The sequence below is a fragment of the Plecotus auritus genome (genome assembly GCF_963455305.1).
Source record: "Plecotus auritus genome assembly, chromosome: 8".
NCBI classification, from domain to species: Eukaryota; Metazoa; Chordata; class Mammalia; order Chiroptera; family Vespertilionidae; genus Plecotus; species Plecotus auritus.
In genome coordinates this window covers 51,747,218-51,764,205 of record NC_137782.1, presented here as the reverse complement: position 1 = coordinate 51,764,205, position 16,988 = coordinate 51,747,218, and the positions used below count along the sequence as shown (strand labels likewise).

The window sequence follows — 16,988 nt, the reverse complement described above, 5'->3', positions numbered from 1 at the left end:
TAATCTGGAATTCCAGACAATTCAAGCAGTTTCACCTTTTTCACAACAGTCTAGTATTATTTTAATTAGAAAACTCTCACATCTTCCAGGAAACTATTCAGAGTTGAAGAATCCCTTTTTTCCCTTTATGCATCTGTGTTGATTCATACAGGAAAGGCATCACACAGACAGTGATTTTACCTGTTTGTCATTAATAGAGTGCTTTTCAATTTCTTTCTTTGCCTGCAGCAGCCTCTCCTGAAAGCAAGAAAGAACTATTAGTTCTGGTGATTGTCTATTCGTCTGCTTGTTTGTTTAAAAGGAGAGGAAAAGTAATTATTTGTGCAAGTACTCATTAAATTCTAGAAAACACAAAAGACAGCACCTATGTTACGCAGCGATGGGCCACCATCAACGAAAAAAATAAGCTGTAGCATACGCTAAGCTATGGCTAAGTAATAGCAAGTTGTTAAATTCATTGTATAGAAAGATAATAGAAAAATAAATGAACTTCAAAATCTCAACTGATAGTATTAATTGTTGATGGGCACCCTATCAGTTCTAATCAATGTTTTGATCTGACATTTGATATAAACAAGAACAATCATGTGAATATGCAATTAGGGTACATGTGATTCCATGTCGAGAGATCACCCAACATTTCCCTCCTCTGCTATAAAAGCAAATATAGAAAAATCACTTTCCGGATGGACGAAGTAAATTCATGCCTGGTTACTCTCACAATTACTCTTTAGACCAGCAAAGCTGTCCATGAGACAATAATTCTTCCAATATCTCATTTTGCTTGTTTCACTCATTTTCAAGAAGACAAATACCTGTCTACAGTGTCTTACTTTGCTCTAAAAGATGTAATTTAAATACGTCATTACAGCAGAAAAGCACAAAAGGAAAGGCAATCCTTTCGAAAGACACACCTGTTTTCTAAACATGAATGCGTCTATAATAAGATAATATTGTTCTGTGAATAAATATATGCACAACTCAACTTTGTGAAAATCAGAATAAAATATTACATCAGAAAATAAAGGACTTCTGGAGGCCAGAAGGCCCGTCTGCTCGTTCACCTCCAGCCACACAAGGACCACACAATGAGCTTCTGAGCACCCAAAATGCGGGCCTCCCTTGCACCCCTTTCCATCTGCCTCGAGTCAAATACGGGCAATGTTTAAACCTCACAAAATGCCTTTTTATTAAAATCGTGTTTCATTCCTGTAAGGCGCATCAATGCCAAAGCAAATTCACTGTTAGAGAAGTCAGCAGTACACATAAAAGGTAACTAATCCTGCCTTTCTTGATTTTAAAAAGAAACAATGGATGTCCAAGCCTAATTCTGTGTCACTGTTTGAACGTTTCCCCCAGAGGCCCCTATGGCCAGCCACTCCCACTGAGGCCTGCTCACCTGTGCACCCCCTACCTGAGCAGTCACGGTACTCCTGCTCTCCCTTTGCACTGGGATGCCCAGCACTGATGCCACTCGGACGTTCCCATTCCCTCTACCACCCCTTCCTGTCTTCACTCAACAGCGATGTCTGAGCACCCACTGTGAGCCAGCTATGCCGGGCACAGAACAAGAGCAGTGGACAAAACAACCCTGGTCACTTCCCCACCCCCTGGAGCAAGGGGACTCCTACTGTTTGTGTGAATAGAGTGGCACTGCTTCACAGGGCATGGAAGCAACTTTGGCAAGAACAACAGACCTTATATCAACTGAACACAGAAAAACAGGTGTTTTGCTCAATTGCTGGGGAGGAGTGAGATTCCTCAGTGGGGTATGGGTTTCACTAGAGATGTGAATCATGTCATAAGCAAATCAGAAACATCTACATATCCTATCAGTGCCACCAACGCTTCTGCCGGCACCCCCAGTGGGCAGAGGGCCCTCCAGGCTCCCTGTGGCCAGGTGTGCTGCCTAACTTCCTCTTGGCCTATCCCATGCCAAAATCAGCAGCGTCTATGGTGTTGCCTAATCGCTGCTGGCACTAAATATATATTTGTGGAGCTGGTCTGACTTTAACCAAGAAATTGCCCTGAATATGAGAAATAACCATGGTTCAGGAAGCGTACCTCAAACTGGAGATTTCCAGTGCAGGTGTCGACACCAGGACGTTGGTACAACCTCTTAGATTAATTTAAAGTTGAATGAGTTACTAATAACATACCTAGAAGACTTACCTCATTTCGTGCAACCAGAGTTATGAATGCACCTTGTTTGTAGCACTCGATAGCAATACACTTTCCAATGCCACTGGAGCCTCCTGTGACCTAAAAGTAAAAAAAAAAAAAGTCTTCTTAGCATTTGGCATTTCCCTTCTGTTGAAAGTTCATCTAAAATAATTATGATGGGCTCTAAAATCCAATAGAAGAACTAAATTTTAGCTAATCTTGCCTCTTCATCCCAGACTTCATGAGTCCAAACATGGAAGATTGTACCATCAGCAGAGCCTGCTGTCATTGTCCCCAGCGCTGAACTATAGATACAGTGCACACCTATACATTTTCCTGAGTTCACTAGAGGGAAAGTGTCCTATAAATCTAGCTAATAAATAATACATTAGTCCCAAGTGCCTATCAATAGATGAGTGGATAAAGATGTGGTACATGTATACAATGGAATATTACTCAGCCTTAAAAAAGAATGACATCTTCCCATTTGTGACAGCATGGATAGATGTAGGGGTATTATGCTAAGTGAAGTAAGTTAGAGAAAGACAAATACCATGTGAAAGAGCATTATATAAAAATAAAATAATATAAATGATATAGAGAACAAACTCATGGTTGTCAGCTGGGAGGAGGGTTGGGAGACTGGGTGAAAAAAGTTTAGGAATTGAGAAGTACAGATTGGTAATTATAAAATAGTCACAGGAATGTAAAGTACAGAATAAGGAATATAGAAAATAATATTGTAATAACTATGTATGGTGCTAGTAGGTACTAGAATTATTGGGGCATCACTTGGTAAATTATATAAATATCTAACCACTATGCTATATAGCTGAAACTAATCTATATATATAAAAGGCTAAGTGACAAATGTTACATCCCTCCGACCATACATCCCTCTAACCATAAGTCCGACCAACCAGCCGGTACATATGACACGCACTGGCAATTTAAAAATAAATGTTGACTCGTGCATGTGCGATACATATAAAGCTCTCACTGGCACCAATCTAGACAGAGTAGGAATATTTCTACCTGAACCTGTTTTTGGACATGGTCAGTTATATGTTGCTTTCTCTCAAGTTTGAAGAGTGTGTGAAGTTAAAGTTAAAGTTGTAAATACTTCATCACAAGGGAAATTAGTCAAGCATTCTGAAAGTGTTTTTACTCTTAATGTGGTATATAGGGAGATATTAGAATGAGTTTAATCAATTTATGAGTCATTGTTTTTATCAATGTTGTTTTTATAAAATGTTTTTGTTGTTTTTATATCATGCTTTTATATAATGTCTTTGTTGTTGTTATATCATGTTGTTATTTCTTCTAATTAATTTCCTTTCAATGTGCATGAATTCGTGCACCGGGCCACTAGTATAAAATAATACTAAATGTCAACTGAAATTGAAAAATAAAAATACTACTACTAATAATAAATACTAGTCGGTCTTTGAGTCCAATTCCAAGTGAATCTTATTTCCTCACTGCATACCTCCTATGTATGACCAGTTCTACAAAACATGAAAAGAATGGTCACCTGCATATGTCCTGTGACATTTTCAGTGACTGCTTATTATAAAGTAATGTATGATCTCATGGAAATCCTGAAAAGTACAGCTTTTCCTCCTCACTATTCTGCCCTCACCATCTACAGCTCAGTCACCCTGGCTGTCTTTCATTTTTATGCTCTCACTGACTGCACAACAGGACTCTGCACAGCCTATGTCCCCACCAGAGAGGCTCTCCTGCCCTCTGTTCATCTGGCTGGCACCTACTCACCCATCTCAGCTCAAACATCGCTTCCTCAGGAAAGCCTTCCCTAACTGCCCAGCATCTCCTCCACCCACTTTTCAGCACTGCATCCTTTTCTCCCTTTAGTTTATGGCACTCACAGAATCAAATAGCCATGGGTTGATTTGCGTGATTATTTAATTCACAACCATCTCTCCTATCACCACCCCATAAACTCCATTAAAAATACCAACTCTAGCCCTAACTGGTTTGGCTCAGTGGACAGAGCGTCGGCCTGCAGACTGAAGGATCCCAGGTTCGATTCCGGTCAAGGGCATGTACCTTGGTTGCGGGCACATCCCCAATAGGGGGTGTGCAGGAGGCAGCTGATCGATGTTTCTCTCATCGATGTTTCTAACTCTCTATCCCTCTCCCTTCCTCTCTATAAAAAATCAATAAAATATATATTTAAAAAAAAAATACCAACTCTATTTTTGCTCCTCACCATATTCCTAGCACTTAGCACAGTGCCTGGCATATAAGAAGGACTTGATGTATATTTAACTTAGTAAGATAAATTTTCTTCCTAGTCATTTTCCCTATGTAGATTCTATAACATGGGCCAGGGAAGTGGGGGGTGAGGGGGCGCCTCGGGCTGTCAGGTGAAGGGGAAGGGAAGTGTTGGAATGCATCTGACCTAAGAGGATATTGTATCCTACTTGAAACTAAAAGGCTTCGGGGAGAAACCAAGATGGCGGCATAGGTAAACACCTAAACTGCTGCCTCGCACAACCATTTCAAAACTACAACTAAAAGACAAAATGGACATCATCCAGAACCACAGGAAAGCTGGCTGAGTGGAAATCCTACAACTAGAAGGAAAGAGAAAAGCACATGGAGACTCAGAGGAGCTGCAAAAGGCTGAGGTACGGAGACGCGCTCGTGGAGAGGACTGGCGGCTGAGTGCGTGGCTGGCTTTCTCAAGCGGGAGGGAGACGGAAGCTCCCGACCGCGCTCAACTCCAGTTCAGGGCAAGACCCTGGGGACCCAGACTCATACGGGGGGAATCTGGACTGTCAGGAAAAGAGAAAAGCACACTGAGACTCAGGGGAGCTGCGAAAGACAGAGGTCTGGAGGCACGCACGTGCGTGATAGGACTGACTACTGAGTGCATGGCTGGCTTTCTCAAGCGGGAGAGAGACAAAAAGCTCCCAACTGCGCTGAACTCCAGTTCCGGGAGAGACTCTGGGAACCCAGACCATTCTGGGAGAAACTGGACTGTCTGGCAGCGGGCGAAACTCAAGGGTGGCTTTCTCTCAGAGGTGCTTGCAGCGATTACCAAGGGACACTGAGATCCAGAGGCCTCAGAGGGCAGGGCTGACGGGAAGCCAAGGCTGTCTGCTCTGCCCTGAGACTCCGCCCCATCCAAGCTGATCACAGAGGCTTTTGTAATTTTGCAAGTCTTGTCTCATAAGGGTATCTCCAGCACAGAAGTTCTCCCAGTGTAGACACAGCTGATCCTCACAGCCAACTGGCCTGGAGGTCAATTCCTCCCAGTGATACCAACAACAATCAAGACTTAACTACAGGGACTCTTCTCCCCCTCCCTACGTGTGAGTCTGTACTTGTTCTTCAATAAATCTCCACCTTTGCTGTAAAAAAAAAAAAAAAAAAAAAAAAAAGGACTTAACTACAACAAGGCTGTGCACACAGTCCACAAAGGGGTGCACCAAGAGTGTCTACCTCAGGTAACTGGGGAGGCTGAGCCACTGGGCCCTATAGGACACCTAGCACACAAAGCTACTCTACCAACTCAGGAAGCAGCAAAAATGCGGAGACAAAGAAACAGATCACAAATGAAAGAAATGGAGGAAAGCAAATGACTGGATATAGAGTTCAAAACAGTGGTTATAAGGTTTTTCAAGAATTTCCTAGAAAAGGCCGATAAATTTAGCAAGACCCTCGAGGATATGAAAAAGGACCAACTAGAAATTAAACATACACTGACTGAAATAAAAAATATTGTACAGAGATCTAACAGCAGACTAGAGGACCGCAAGAATCAAGTCAAAGATTTGAAATACAAAGAAGCAAAAAACACTCAACCGGAAAAGCAAACAGAAAAAAGAATCCAAAAAGTTGAAGATAGTGTAAGAAGACTCTGGGACAACTTCAAGCGTACCAACATCAGAATTATGGGGGTGCCAGAAGAAGAGAGAGATCAAGATACTGAAAACCTATTTGAAGAAATAATGACTGAAAACTTCCCCCACCTGGTGAAAGAAATAGACTTACAAGTCCAGGAAGCGCACAGAACCCCAAACAAAAGGAATCCAAAGAGGACCACACCAAGACACATCATAATTAAAATGCCAAGAGCAAAAGACAAAGAGAGAATATTAAAAGCAGCAAGAGAAAAACAGTTAGTTACCTACAAGGGAACTCCCATATGACTGTCAGCTGATTTCTCAACAGAAACTATGCAGGCCAGACAGGAGTGGCAAGAAATATTCAAAGTGATGAATAGCAAGAACCTACAACCAAGATTACTCTACCCAGAAAAGCTATCATTCAGAATTGAAGGTCAGATAAAGAGCTTCACAGATAAGAAAAAGCTAAAGGAGTTCATCACCACCAAACCAGTATTATATGAAATGCTGAAAGGTATTCTTTAAGAAGAGGAAGAAGAAGAAAAAGGTAAAGACAAAAATTATGAACAACAAATACATATCTATCAACAAGTGAATCTAAAAATCAAGTGAATAAAAAATCTGATGAACAGAATAAACTGGTGAATATAATAGAATCAGGGGCATAGAAAGAGAGTGGACTGACAATTCTCGGGGGGAAAGGGGTGTGGGGGGTGCGGGAAGAGACTTGACAAAGGTCGTACACCTATGGATGAGGACAGTGGTGGGGAGGTTAAGGGCAGAGGGTGGGGTGGGAACCGGGTGGAGGGGAGCTATGGAGGGTGGGGGAAAAGAGGAACAATTGTAATAATCTGAACAATAAAAATTTATTAAATTAAAAAAATAAATAAAACTAAAAGGCTTCACAATATTGCATTCACAGCTCTATCAAAACCATTAGTTAACCATTTCCCTATAGTCAGACAATTGGATTATTTAGAATGTTTTACTGTTAGTCCTGCTGTAATGAACATCTTTGATCCCATCCCATGGTTTTAAATCCTCATGAAGCCCCACCTACACAATGTATTCATCTTCATGTGACTCCTAGGCATCCCCTCCTTCTCTTTAGCCTCATCTTTCCACCATTGATGGGGTTTCTTTGGCAGATCATTAACCAATTACCTACAGAAGGTTACTGTAAAAACATACCTGTTGCCTAGGTGAGCAGTCACCTCTGAGGAGGTCTCTACTATGGAGCTATTTCACAGATGGTTTCCGTTTATTAATTTGCACCAGACATTCCAATTCCATAGCAATTAACAGGACCCCTACAAATGTCCCGGCTGTTTTATGATGCTCCTGCTGCCTGAATGTCCCTCCATCCAATATCCCACACACACCTACATTTCCAAATCCTGCCTACCCTGCAGGGGCCAGTTCCAATTTCACTTCCTCCAATCAGCTCTTCCTGTCACTCAGTCCCATCCTTTACCTGTCACTTCTATCTTGGGCACAGTTACTTATTACATGTCTTAGTTCCCCTGCCAGACTGTAAGTCCCTTGAGGACAAGTACCCACTCCAGTTTACCTCCCTCATTCCTAGGCACAGTGCAAAGCATAAGCAATTTCAAAATAAACACTTCCTACATTCATTTGCAGAATGGTGTATTGTGCCATTTCTATGAAAGATACAATGACAAGAACACTTGTAAGTAAAATTTCCTATTTGCATTCAATGAATGAATGAAAGTTATGAAGAAAATGTATATGCTGTAAAGTGCCATGTTGAAATTAGCTGTTGTTATTACTGCTGTGTTTTTCTAGATAGACTGTAATAAGTAAGTTAGCTGTGTGAAATTACTGCACAGCACAGACCTGTTCGACCTGATCACTTCTAAGATTTTCCCATAAGAACAAGAGTAAGACTTCAACTTTTGGGTCATGCTTCATGGGAAACTAAACCCCCAAGCAAGCCAGCTAATTCTTAAACGGTACCTAAGAATAAGCCATTTCTAGGCTATATTATTCTGAAAGTTATAAGCAAATATAAGAGATCTTCAAGATGGCCGAGAAAAATGGTAACAATTGGTAAACTGAGCCCAGATGTGGGACACTAAAGATAAGTTTAATTTCCTTCCTTTATCATTCCCTCTTACTATTCATTGGAAATTCTATTTAAATATTACTAACTTTAGTCACACCCCACCCCTTTTATTGAAGGCAAGAGGGGGGAAAGTGTTACAAGGAAAGTTGCTCCCAGCCATCTCCAAAAAAGGAAAACTTGATTTTCCAGTACACAAGTCAATTAAACAGAGTGAATTATTCATGTCACCCTCACATCACTTGTAAGGGCCTTTTAAAACTAGTCAGTGAAAATAAGAAACTCCTCTTGGTCTCTCCCAGACTTGTCTGTCACCTTCCCTACCAGCGGCCCTTAGCATCATGGGGTGGAAGGAGCAGAGTCCAGGCTAAGGGAAACTCTCAAAGACACTGACTCAAATTTTTCATCAATGCATTTGGCTTTACCTTTTTCCAAGTTATGCTCTGCAAACCTAAGTTCTGAAAGAATCCAACCTTTAAAGCCATGCGATCGTGGCAGAAGTTATCGTGCGGATGGATGTGACACCTTCAGGATTTGGCATGACTGTAAAGTTTTGCTCCTCTCTCTCTTCCTTGCTCTCTCTCAAAGAATTTACACTCACCTCCTCATCTATCTTCCACATAGGGAAGAGCACGAGTTGGAAACTGACGAATTGTTTTACAAAAGAGAACTTAAAGAAAACACCTTTTCTCATTCACGAAGCTGGTCCAGACTTAAAGCACACTACAAGAAATGACCATCCTGTCCTATCGCACACAGCTCAGTGGGGAGACTCGAGGATGTCACCTCGGGCACCAGGAGGATTTGTGCCACCAGCTTAGTCCTTACCCATAACCTCCCGCCTCAGTGTGGACCCCGGGGTGGGGAAATTCAAAGCCACCGCAAAAAGCGAGGTGCTGGGCGCAGGGAAGGTGGCATTCTCAGTTTAAAAGAAGTGCTACACCTGCAGAAAGGGAATCTTTGAAGACACGAGCTTCCGGAAAGAAACAAACCAAACCCATCCACAGCCCTTTCACTCCTAAACACCGCCAGGTGGATCGGACTCCGATGCTGGCACAGGGTCGCCCTGGAACCGCCATCAGCCGACCCCAGGCTGAGCTCCCAGAGAAACTAGCCGTGTAGACAGGGCAGAAGCGTCCCAGCACCTCCCTCCGGCCAGGGTGCCGGCCCACTGGGCTCGGCCAATTTCCCCCAAGTGAGTCACCCCCTAGATGCCTTCAGCAACTGCTCGGTCCGCCTCTTACACAGGCCAGCTCCCAGCTCCCAGCGCCTCGGCCCCTCCTGGCGGCAGGGACTCCCTTCCCCGCCTTTCCCCCCCCCGCCCTTTGCCCCCCCCCCCCCCCCCACGGTGTCCTTGACAAAGTTTCTCAGCCTCTCCGTTGACTGACTCGTCGGGAAAACTGAGGACAAAAACAACCCCATCCCAGGGATGCGCAGGGGTCACCCAGCGGCTCCGGCCCCCGGAGCACCGGGAGGAGCCAGCTGCGGCGAGGCCGGTCCCCGAGGGCCTCCGCGCGGCCGGCGCCAGGTGCACGGCGGCAGGGGACCCTCGGCTGGGAGAAGGGGCGGGCCGAGCCGGCCGAGCGGGCCGGGAGGTGGCGGCGCAGCCCCGGGAGGCCACTCACCACCACATGCGCGCCGGGCAGGGCGAGGGGCTTGGGGCTGATGAGCGGAGACAGCATGTAGAGCAGCAGCACGAACGCCACGAGGCAGGTGCCCACAAGCAGCAGCATCATCGCTCGGCCGGCCGGGTCGGGGGCGGGCGGCGCCGGGATCACGCGCGGCCGCGCTGCAGGCGCCTCTGTTTGGGTCCCGGGCGGGCGGCGGCCGAGGGGAAGAGGCGGAGCCGGCCGAGGGCGCGACCGCGGCGGGGCGGCGCCACCGGCGGAGACGCGGGAGCCGGTGCGCTGTGCCCGTGGCGTAGGCCGGCCCGCAGCCTCCTCCCGGCCCCCCGGCCCCAGTCCCCGCGGCGCCCCCTGAGCGCCTCTGCGCGGGCGTGGTGACCGCGCTGGTTTGGGTCGCGAGTGCCCCTTAGGACCGCGGAGAGCTGGTGTCCCCACCTTCCCGGTGTCGCGCCGGGGCATTGGGCCGCTCGGGGCGTGGGTTCCGCCACGTCGCCGAGTGTCGCCCAGCCCCGCGCCCCGCCTGGCAGGAGCCATCCAGGCTCGAGCTGTGGAGCCCGACCCTGCTGGCGCCTGGAAGCCCGGGATCAAGCTCTGAAATCCCGGCCTCCATTTCACAGGTTCTGTGCGTTCCTAGAAAATGGTCACAACCCATTGTCCCTTTTCAGAGGAACGGGAAGACCTGAATATGGCCTTTAAAAAAGCCACTCAGATGGTTCCATTTCGTTGAGCTGAGTTCATCTTTTTTTTTTTTTTTTTTTTTTTACCAAAGCAAGATTTAAATTAAAAAATAATAATAAATAAAAAGGTTGGGATCTAATTCACATCCCGATTTAAAGTGTAAAATAAATGTGTTTACTGTACTCAAGAGCTATGCAACCTCTACACCTCCCTCACCCCCAAAATATCCTGTGCCCATCAGCAGTCAGTGCCCATTAGGCAATCACCAGTTTTTGTCTCCATAGGATTGCTTATTTCAGATATATAAATGCAATCATACACTAGGTAGCCTGTTGTGTCCAGCTTCTTTCACTTGGCATGTTTTCAAGTTCCATCCATGTTGTAGCATGTATCAGCATTTTATCGTTTTTATCAACAAATTGTATTCCATTGTGTGGACAGACCACATTTCATTTATCCAGTCATTAATTGAGGGCATTCAGGTTGCTTCCACTTTAGGGCTTTTGGGGTTTTGTTGTTGTTGTTTTTAAATATATATTTTTATTGATTTTTAAGGAGAGAGGAAGGGAAAAGGGTAGAGAGATGGAAACATCGATGAGAGAAAGAGAAACATCATCAATAGGCCGCCTCCTCCACGCTCCCCACAGGGGATTGAGCCCGCACCAGGGCATGTGCCCAGACCTGGAATCCAACCAGTGACCTCTTCGTTCCATGCTCAACTGCTGAGCTACACTTTGGGGCTTTTGTGAATTATGCTGCTGTGAATGTTCACAACCAAGTTTTTGTGAGGACACATGTTTCCCTTTATCTGGGGTATAGACCTAAAAGTATAATTGCTGGCTCTTATGAACGGTAAAGGGGTTCTACATAAAGTAACCTCACAGGGTGATCTGATCATAAATTTCTAAATGGGCAGGTCATGGTGGGTAGGCACGTCCCAAGAACTTCTTTAGTAAAAGGCTTACTTTGCCTTAAGCAAGCCCTGTCTGTGCACCTAGGTTTACACACCTTTGAAATGATGTTTTTAGACCCCTCCTTCTAAAGCATGACCTCAAGAGAACACATAATCTTGTTAATTATGCTGTAACCCAATCCCCCACCTTGCTTTCTCCCACCTTCAGGTGATCTGCTTACTTCTTTCTTTAATTCTAAGTGCACACTGTCATTTCTTGGAAGCGTTTATCTCAGTGTGTTGCGATCTGGCTTCCAAGCTTATCCTCTGTTTGGCTCAAATAAATTTTTATAAAAATTGTCTACAGGTTTGACCATTCTCACATCGACAATCTTATAACTGTTTCACCAGAACTGCCAGACTGCCAAAGCAGCTGAACCATTTTATATTCCCAGCAACAGGGTGTGAGGATTCCAATTTCCCTATATCCTCAGCAACACTTACCATCTTTTTAATTACAGCCTTCCTAGTGGGTGTGAAGTGACATTTCATTGTGATTTTGACTTGCATAAGGCACTTATTTTTGTTTGATTGCTTGCCTTTCCTTTTTGTTGTTATTTTTAGGAATACTAAGGAGCTCAGGAGCAAAGGATCTGAGTTTTTCTTCATTATTCACTTATGCCCGGAATTAGCCAAATTACAGGGTTTGAGGGCACAGGCCCGATGACTTCTGACACCAATTGCAAGTTTGGGCAATTCCTAAACCACCTTCTGTTTTGATAAGTCTCTAGAAGGGCTCACAGAACTCACTGCGAACTGTTATATTCATGGCGATCGGTGGTTTACGACAAAGTCAGCTAAGGAAAAATGTGCATGGGGCAAAGTATGGAGGGCTCTAAATGCACAGCTTCTGTTGTCCTCCCATGGAGTCAGGATGTGTGACACTCTCAGCACCTGTGTGTGACAATATGCATCAAACTCATCTGGTGTCCAGAGATTTTTATTGAGGCTTCCTTATGTAGGAGTGATTGATTGCCCATATAGCTAAACTCAATCTCCAGGTCAAATGATATTGCATGATACAAAGCTTATGACATGATCGATCTTTCTGGCATGGCCAGCCCCCACCTTAAAATCCAGTTTAGCTAGCCCTCATCTAAACAAAGACACTTCTGTCAGGTATGACATACATCACTTCCCAGAAGCCAAAGACAAAGGCCAGACTTTCTCTTTGGGCAAGGCCAAATTCTTTACCACACAGGCCACCACCTGGTCTTTGTTCAAAGCTCTCCTACAAATAAACACATGCCTAATATCTGTAGAAGGCTCTTAACTCAATTTCCCTATGGATTTGGCCATGAATAGCAGCACTGTAATCTCACTAAGACAAAGACAATTCACCTTGAACCAGTTGTAACACTGTATTGCTGTACCAGGTAGAAAAAAAGAAAGTTGAGGTGATAGGAGAAAAGAGAAAAGTGTAGTCACAAGAACTATATAGTCATGCTAGCATCCTCCCCTACACCTTCTCCTCCAGCTCCCCACAAAAAGTGGAGGAATCTAGTGGGGACCCTCGGTTGGTCCCCCTCCTGCTGAGTATGAGTGCACATTCAGCAAGACCTGTGAGTCAGCCCTATGACCTTTACCTTCCCTTCCTCCATTCAACTGCCTGTTTCAATTCTCTATTAGACCTTTACTCTGAGGATGATATGCAACATATGACCATTACATATGCTTGCTACCTCTTTGACCACTGTTGGACTCTATGGGCTATAAAATGTGCTTCTAGGTCCGAAGTAACATAATTCAGTCTGAACTGGTACAATATCTTCTGGTTCAGGCCTTTTATAGCATTTTGAGCATTGCATCTACCCCTGGGCATGCAAAACCCAGTCCAATCTGTCTACTCAGGTCAAAATCTACCTGTAACCTTCCAGAGCTAAAAGCATCCATCTGCCGCCAACTCTGTGTCACACCTTCCCTCTGGGGAATCTTCCCCATAGTCATTGGCAGCCTCTGTCATTTAAAAAAAATATTTTTGATATCAGAGAGGAAGGGAGAGGGAGGGCGAGATAGAAACATCAATGATGATAGAGAATCATTGATTAGCTGCCTACTGCAGGCCCCACACTGGGGATCAAGCACGCAACCTAGGCATGTGCCCTGACCAGGAATTGAACCATGACCTCCTGGTTCATAGGTCGACACTCAGCCACTGAGCCATGCCAGCCAGGCAGGGTCTGTCATTTTTGTTGGCACAGAGAAGTTATTGATATTTGGTGACCCAGAGGGAACAAGAGGACTAGATTCATCCCAGCTCTGAATTGCTGTGGCCCCACATGCATTCATTTCATGACCCAGGTGGCCACCTCAAGTGAGTACACCAGAATATCCACTTGTTGGTTCTGATCGCCTTCCAATCTTTAGGAGGCTCTTCTAATGACCAGTGACAGGCCCTACTTTAATGTACCCCTTGAGTTTCCATAGTGGTTTCCATACAGCCATGCCACTTACAGGCATCCCAGTTTCCCATCACCCTTATACCTAACCATATGGCCAGGCCATTAGCTAGTGCCCAAGAGTTGTTTCAACACTCAAACATAGGGACTAACAGTATGTAATCCAGCCAACTGAGCCGGTTTGTTTTTACCTTCTTCAGAGTGGCAGCCTTCCAAATAGGGTGCTGTCCACTCATGCACCTTGAACCCTTCACCCATAAACCACACAGTTCTTCTTTTGTTTGACAAAGAACAAGGCATAGGACACGGCCCAAGTGGCCAAAGTGGCTACAGGCCCAGCAATTCCTCAGGTGGCTCCAAAATTAGCCCAGGAGTCTATCTGCTATGAACACAGTTCACCTCTTTGCATTTCCTCATAGCATGTTGCTGCAAAACCGGTTCCATTTTATTATGAAACTCTTCTGGGCACTGCCTTCCCCATTAGAGTGTTTCTCTAACATCACCAAAGATGATGTATCTCCAACTGGTTCTGTCTCTCTGGGGAACTCTGACTAATACAGGAGGGATCATGGGCTTAAATGCAAAACTATGAAACCTTTAGAAAACACATTGGATTTTAAAAGAATGAAGACTTTGGTCAGTCAGGGGGACAAAATAAAAACCAGGTCACTTATTTACAAAAGAAATCAGGCTAGTTTCAGATTTCTCCACAGTAACATTCAACATGAGAGAATCATAATCCTATATAATCTTACCTAATGAAAGAGAAACATGCAAATTAACCATCACTCGGCTATGCCCACAGCCAATCAGAGTGAGTATGCAAGTTAACCCAACAAAGATGGAGGTTAATTTGCATATGCAGATGCAGAACAGTGTGAAGCCTGCTATGAGGGGAAGGGGAGCGGTGGAGGGAGCTACTGGAGTGGTACTCCAGATAGAAATGAGGACTTGCCAGCTCTGGGCAGCCTGGGAGCAGGGACTTGCAGGCTCCCGGCGGGAGCGGGGATGTGCCTGCTCCTGGGCGGCCGGGGAGCGGGGACGTGCTGGCTCTCAGGCGGCTGGGGAGCAGGGACTTGCTGGCTCCCGGGCAGCTGCGAGTGAAGCCAGGGGCCTATTCTTGCACGAATATTGTGCAACGGGCCTCTAGTCATTATAATAAAAGGCTAATATGCAAATGGTCATCACACCGTCAGGCTGATCAGTAGGGACTGGGGCAGGGGACCTGAAGCTGCGCCACCCCCCCGCCCCGGGGCCGGGGGACCTGAGGCCATGCCCTCCACCCAGTGCCGGGCTGGGTGACCTGAGGCTGCGCCCCCCGCCCTCCGGGGCTTGATGGGGGTGGGGCTGGCCGGGTCTGGGTCTCATGCAATTTCGAGGCACGAGCGTGGGCAGGGACTTGACACTGGGTCCTGCGGCATGCCCCAGACTCTGACAGGAGGGAGGTTTTCATATGCATTTTACTGATTTTCTTTCATCTCTGACACTTCTATTATAGAGAAAGGGCAAATAGCAATATTAAAATATTTCCTCTAATTAATTCCCTTTTAATGTGCATGAATTTCATGCACCGGGCCACTAGTCTATATAATAAAGAGCTAATGTGCAAATGGTCATCACACCCTCATGCCGTCATGGCTCAGACACTCAACACTGGGGAGAGAGGAATACGGATCAGCCAGGCTGCGGCCCGGGAAAGGGACAAGCCACCTGCTCCGCGGTCCCGGGTGCCTGTGGCTGCAGCCCGAGAGAGGGACAAGCCACCTGCTCCGCGGTCCCGGGTGCCTGCGGCTGTGGCCCTGGCAAAGCCACCCACCCACGGTCCCCTGCGGCAGTGGAAGGCCCAGGCGAAGCTGGCCCGGGTCCTAGGTGCCTGCGGCTGGCCAGAGGGAGGGAATCCTGGGTCCCGGGTGTGGGGCAAGGCAGAGGCAGTTAGGGGCGATCAGGCCAGCAGGAGAGCAGTTAGGGGCGATCAGGCTGGTAGGGGAGCAGTTAGGGGTGATCAGGCAGGCAGGCAGGCAGGCAGGCGAGTGGTTAGGAGCCAGTGGTCCTGGATTGCGAGAGGGTGCAGGCCAGGCTGAGGGACCGCCCCCCACCGGTGCACGAATTTCGTAGACCGGGCCTCTAGTACATCTATAAGAGTCTCAAGGAAAGAATGGTGAGCCAAGCAGGTTTTATATCCAGCTGATCTGTATTTCACCCATTGAACATGGAATAATTAAGGAAATATTTTTCCCATGAGCCCTTGTTGAGGAAAGTATTAAGGCTGTTGTCTTAGTCCATTTGGGCTGCTGTAACAGAACACCTTAGATGGGGTGGCTTATAAACAATAGAAATTTCTCAGTTCTGGTGGCTGGAAAGTCCAAAATCAAGATACTGGCAGATGTGGAGATGTAGCAAGAAGGAAGTTTCTGAAAGCCAGAAACAGAGCTCTCAGCAGAAACTGAATCTGCTGGCACCTGGATCTTGGACTTCCAGCCTCCAGAACTGTAAGAAATGTCTGTTGTTTAAGCCACCCAGTCTATGGCATTTTGTTACAGCTAGCTGCCCTAGCTAAGATCATGCCATTAAATAATTTCAAATTTAAGTCATAAACATTACAGAATCCACACACATTACTACTTCACTAAGCCTATTTTTCATAACAAGGAGGAAGCAATGCATTGATTGACAGTCGGGCACAAACTTCCTATCAAGGTAACTACTCGTATTTCAAATAAAATGAGTACAAATATTTTGGTGTTCATTTTTTCATAATCACTCCATTATCATCCTTAGGTACCATTTGCCACATTCAGGATGGTGTTTTGTGTTACACAAAAAAGTTCAGTTAAATTAGTATTATCTCATAAATTAAGTTTAAAAAATATCCCTGGCTGATGTGGCTCAGTTGGTTGAGCACCATCCCATACACCAAGGGGTCACTGGTTCAATTCCTGGTCTGGGAACATACCCAGGTTGTGGGTTTGATCCCGTTGGGGTGCGTACGGGAGGCAAACCAATCGATGTTTCTCTCTCATATCAATGTTTCTCCATCTCTCTCTCTCTCAAATTAATGAAAAACATAGTTTAAAAAGATTAAAATAATGCAGACTTTACTTCCGCAGTTTAGCTTATAATGTAAAACTCAAAATAAAAAACAGGGTTGAAACTGGGAAAGGACAACTCTTACTTAGAGAACTTAAATTAATAAATGTAACATTTATTAAT

General features: G+C 45.5%; 1 protein-coding gene across 5 annotated transcripts in view; it reads right to left on the bottom strand.

The window, feature by feature from the left end:
• Positions 1–10,190, bottom strand: part of KDSR (3-ketodihydrosphingosine reductase) — a 38,186-nt gene extending 27,996 nt beyond the window's left edge. For 3 of the 5 annotated variants that reach the window (XR_013961384.1, XM_080683645.1, XM_080683644.1), the window contains exons 1-3: positions 9,750–10,002; positions 2,173–2,262; positions 181–237 (exon numbers count right to left, since the gene is read on the bottom strand). Coding sequence is in view for 4 of the 5 variants with exons in the window: in XM_080683645.1 (XP_080539771.1) it covers positions 181–237; positions 2,173–2,262; positions 9,750–9,860 (258 nt within the window). In the remaining variant the exon portion in view is untranslated. Of the gene's footprint in view, positions 1–180; positions 238–2,172; positions 2,263–9,749 lie in introns of all 5 variants that reach the window. The other 2 variants (XM_080683643.1, XM_080683642.1) reach the window with 2 other exon arrangements.
• Between the last annotated feature and the right edge of the window lie 6,798 nt (positions 10,191–16,988).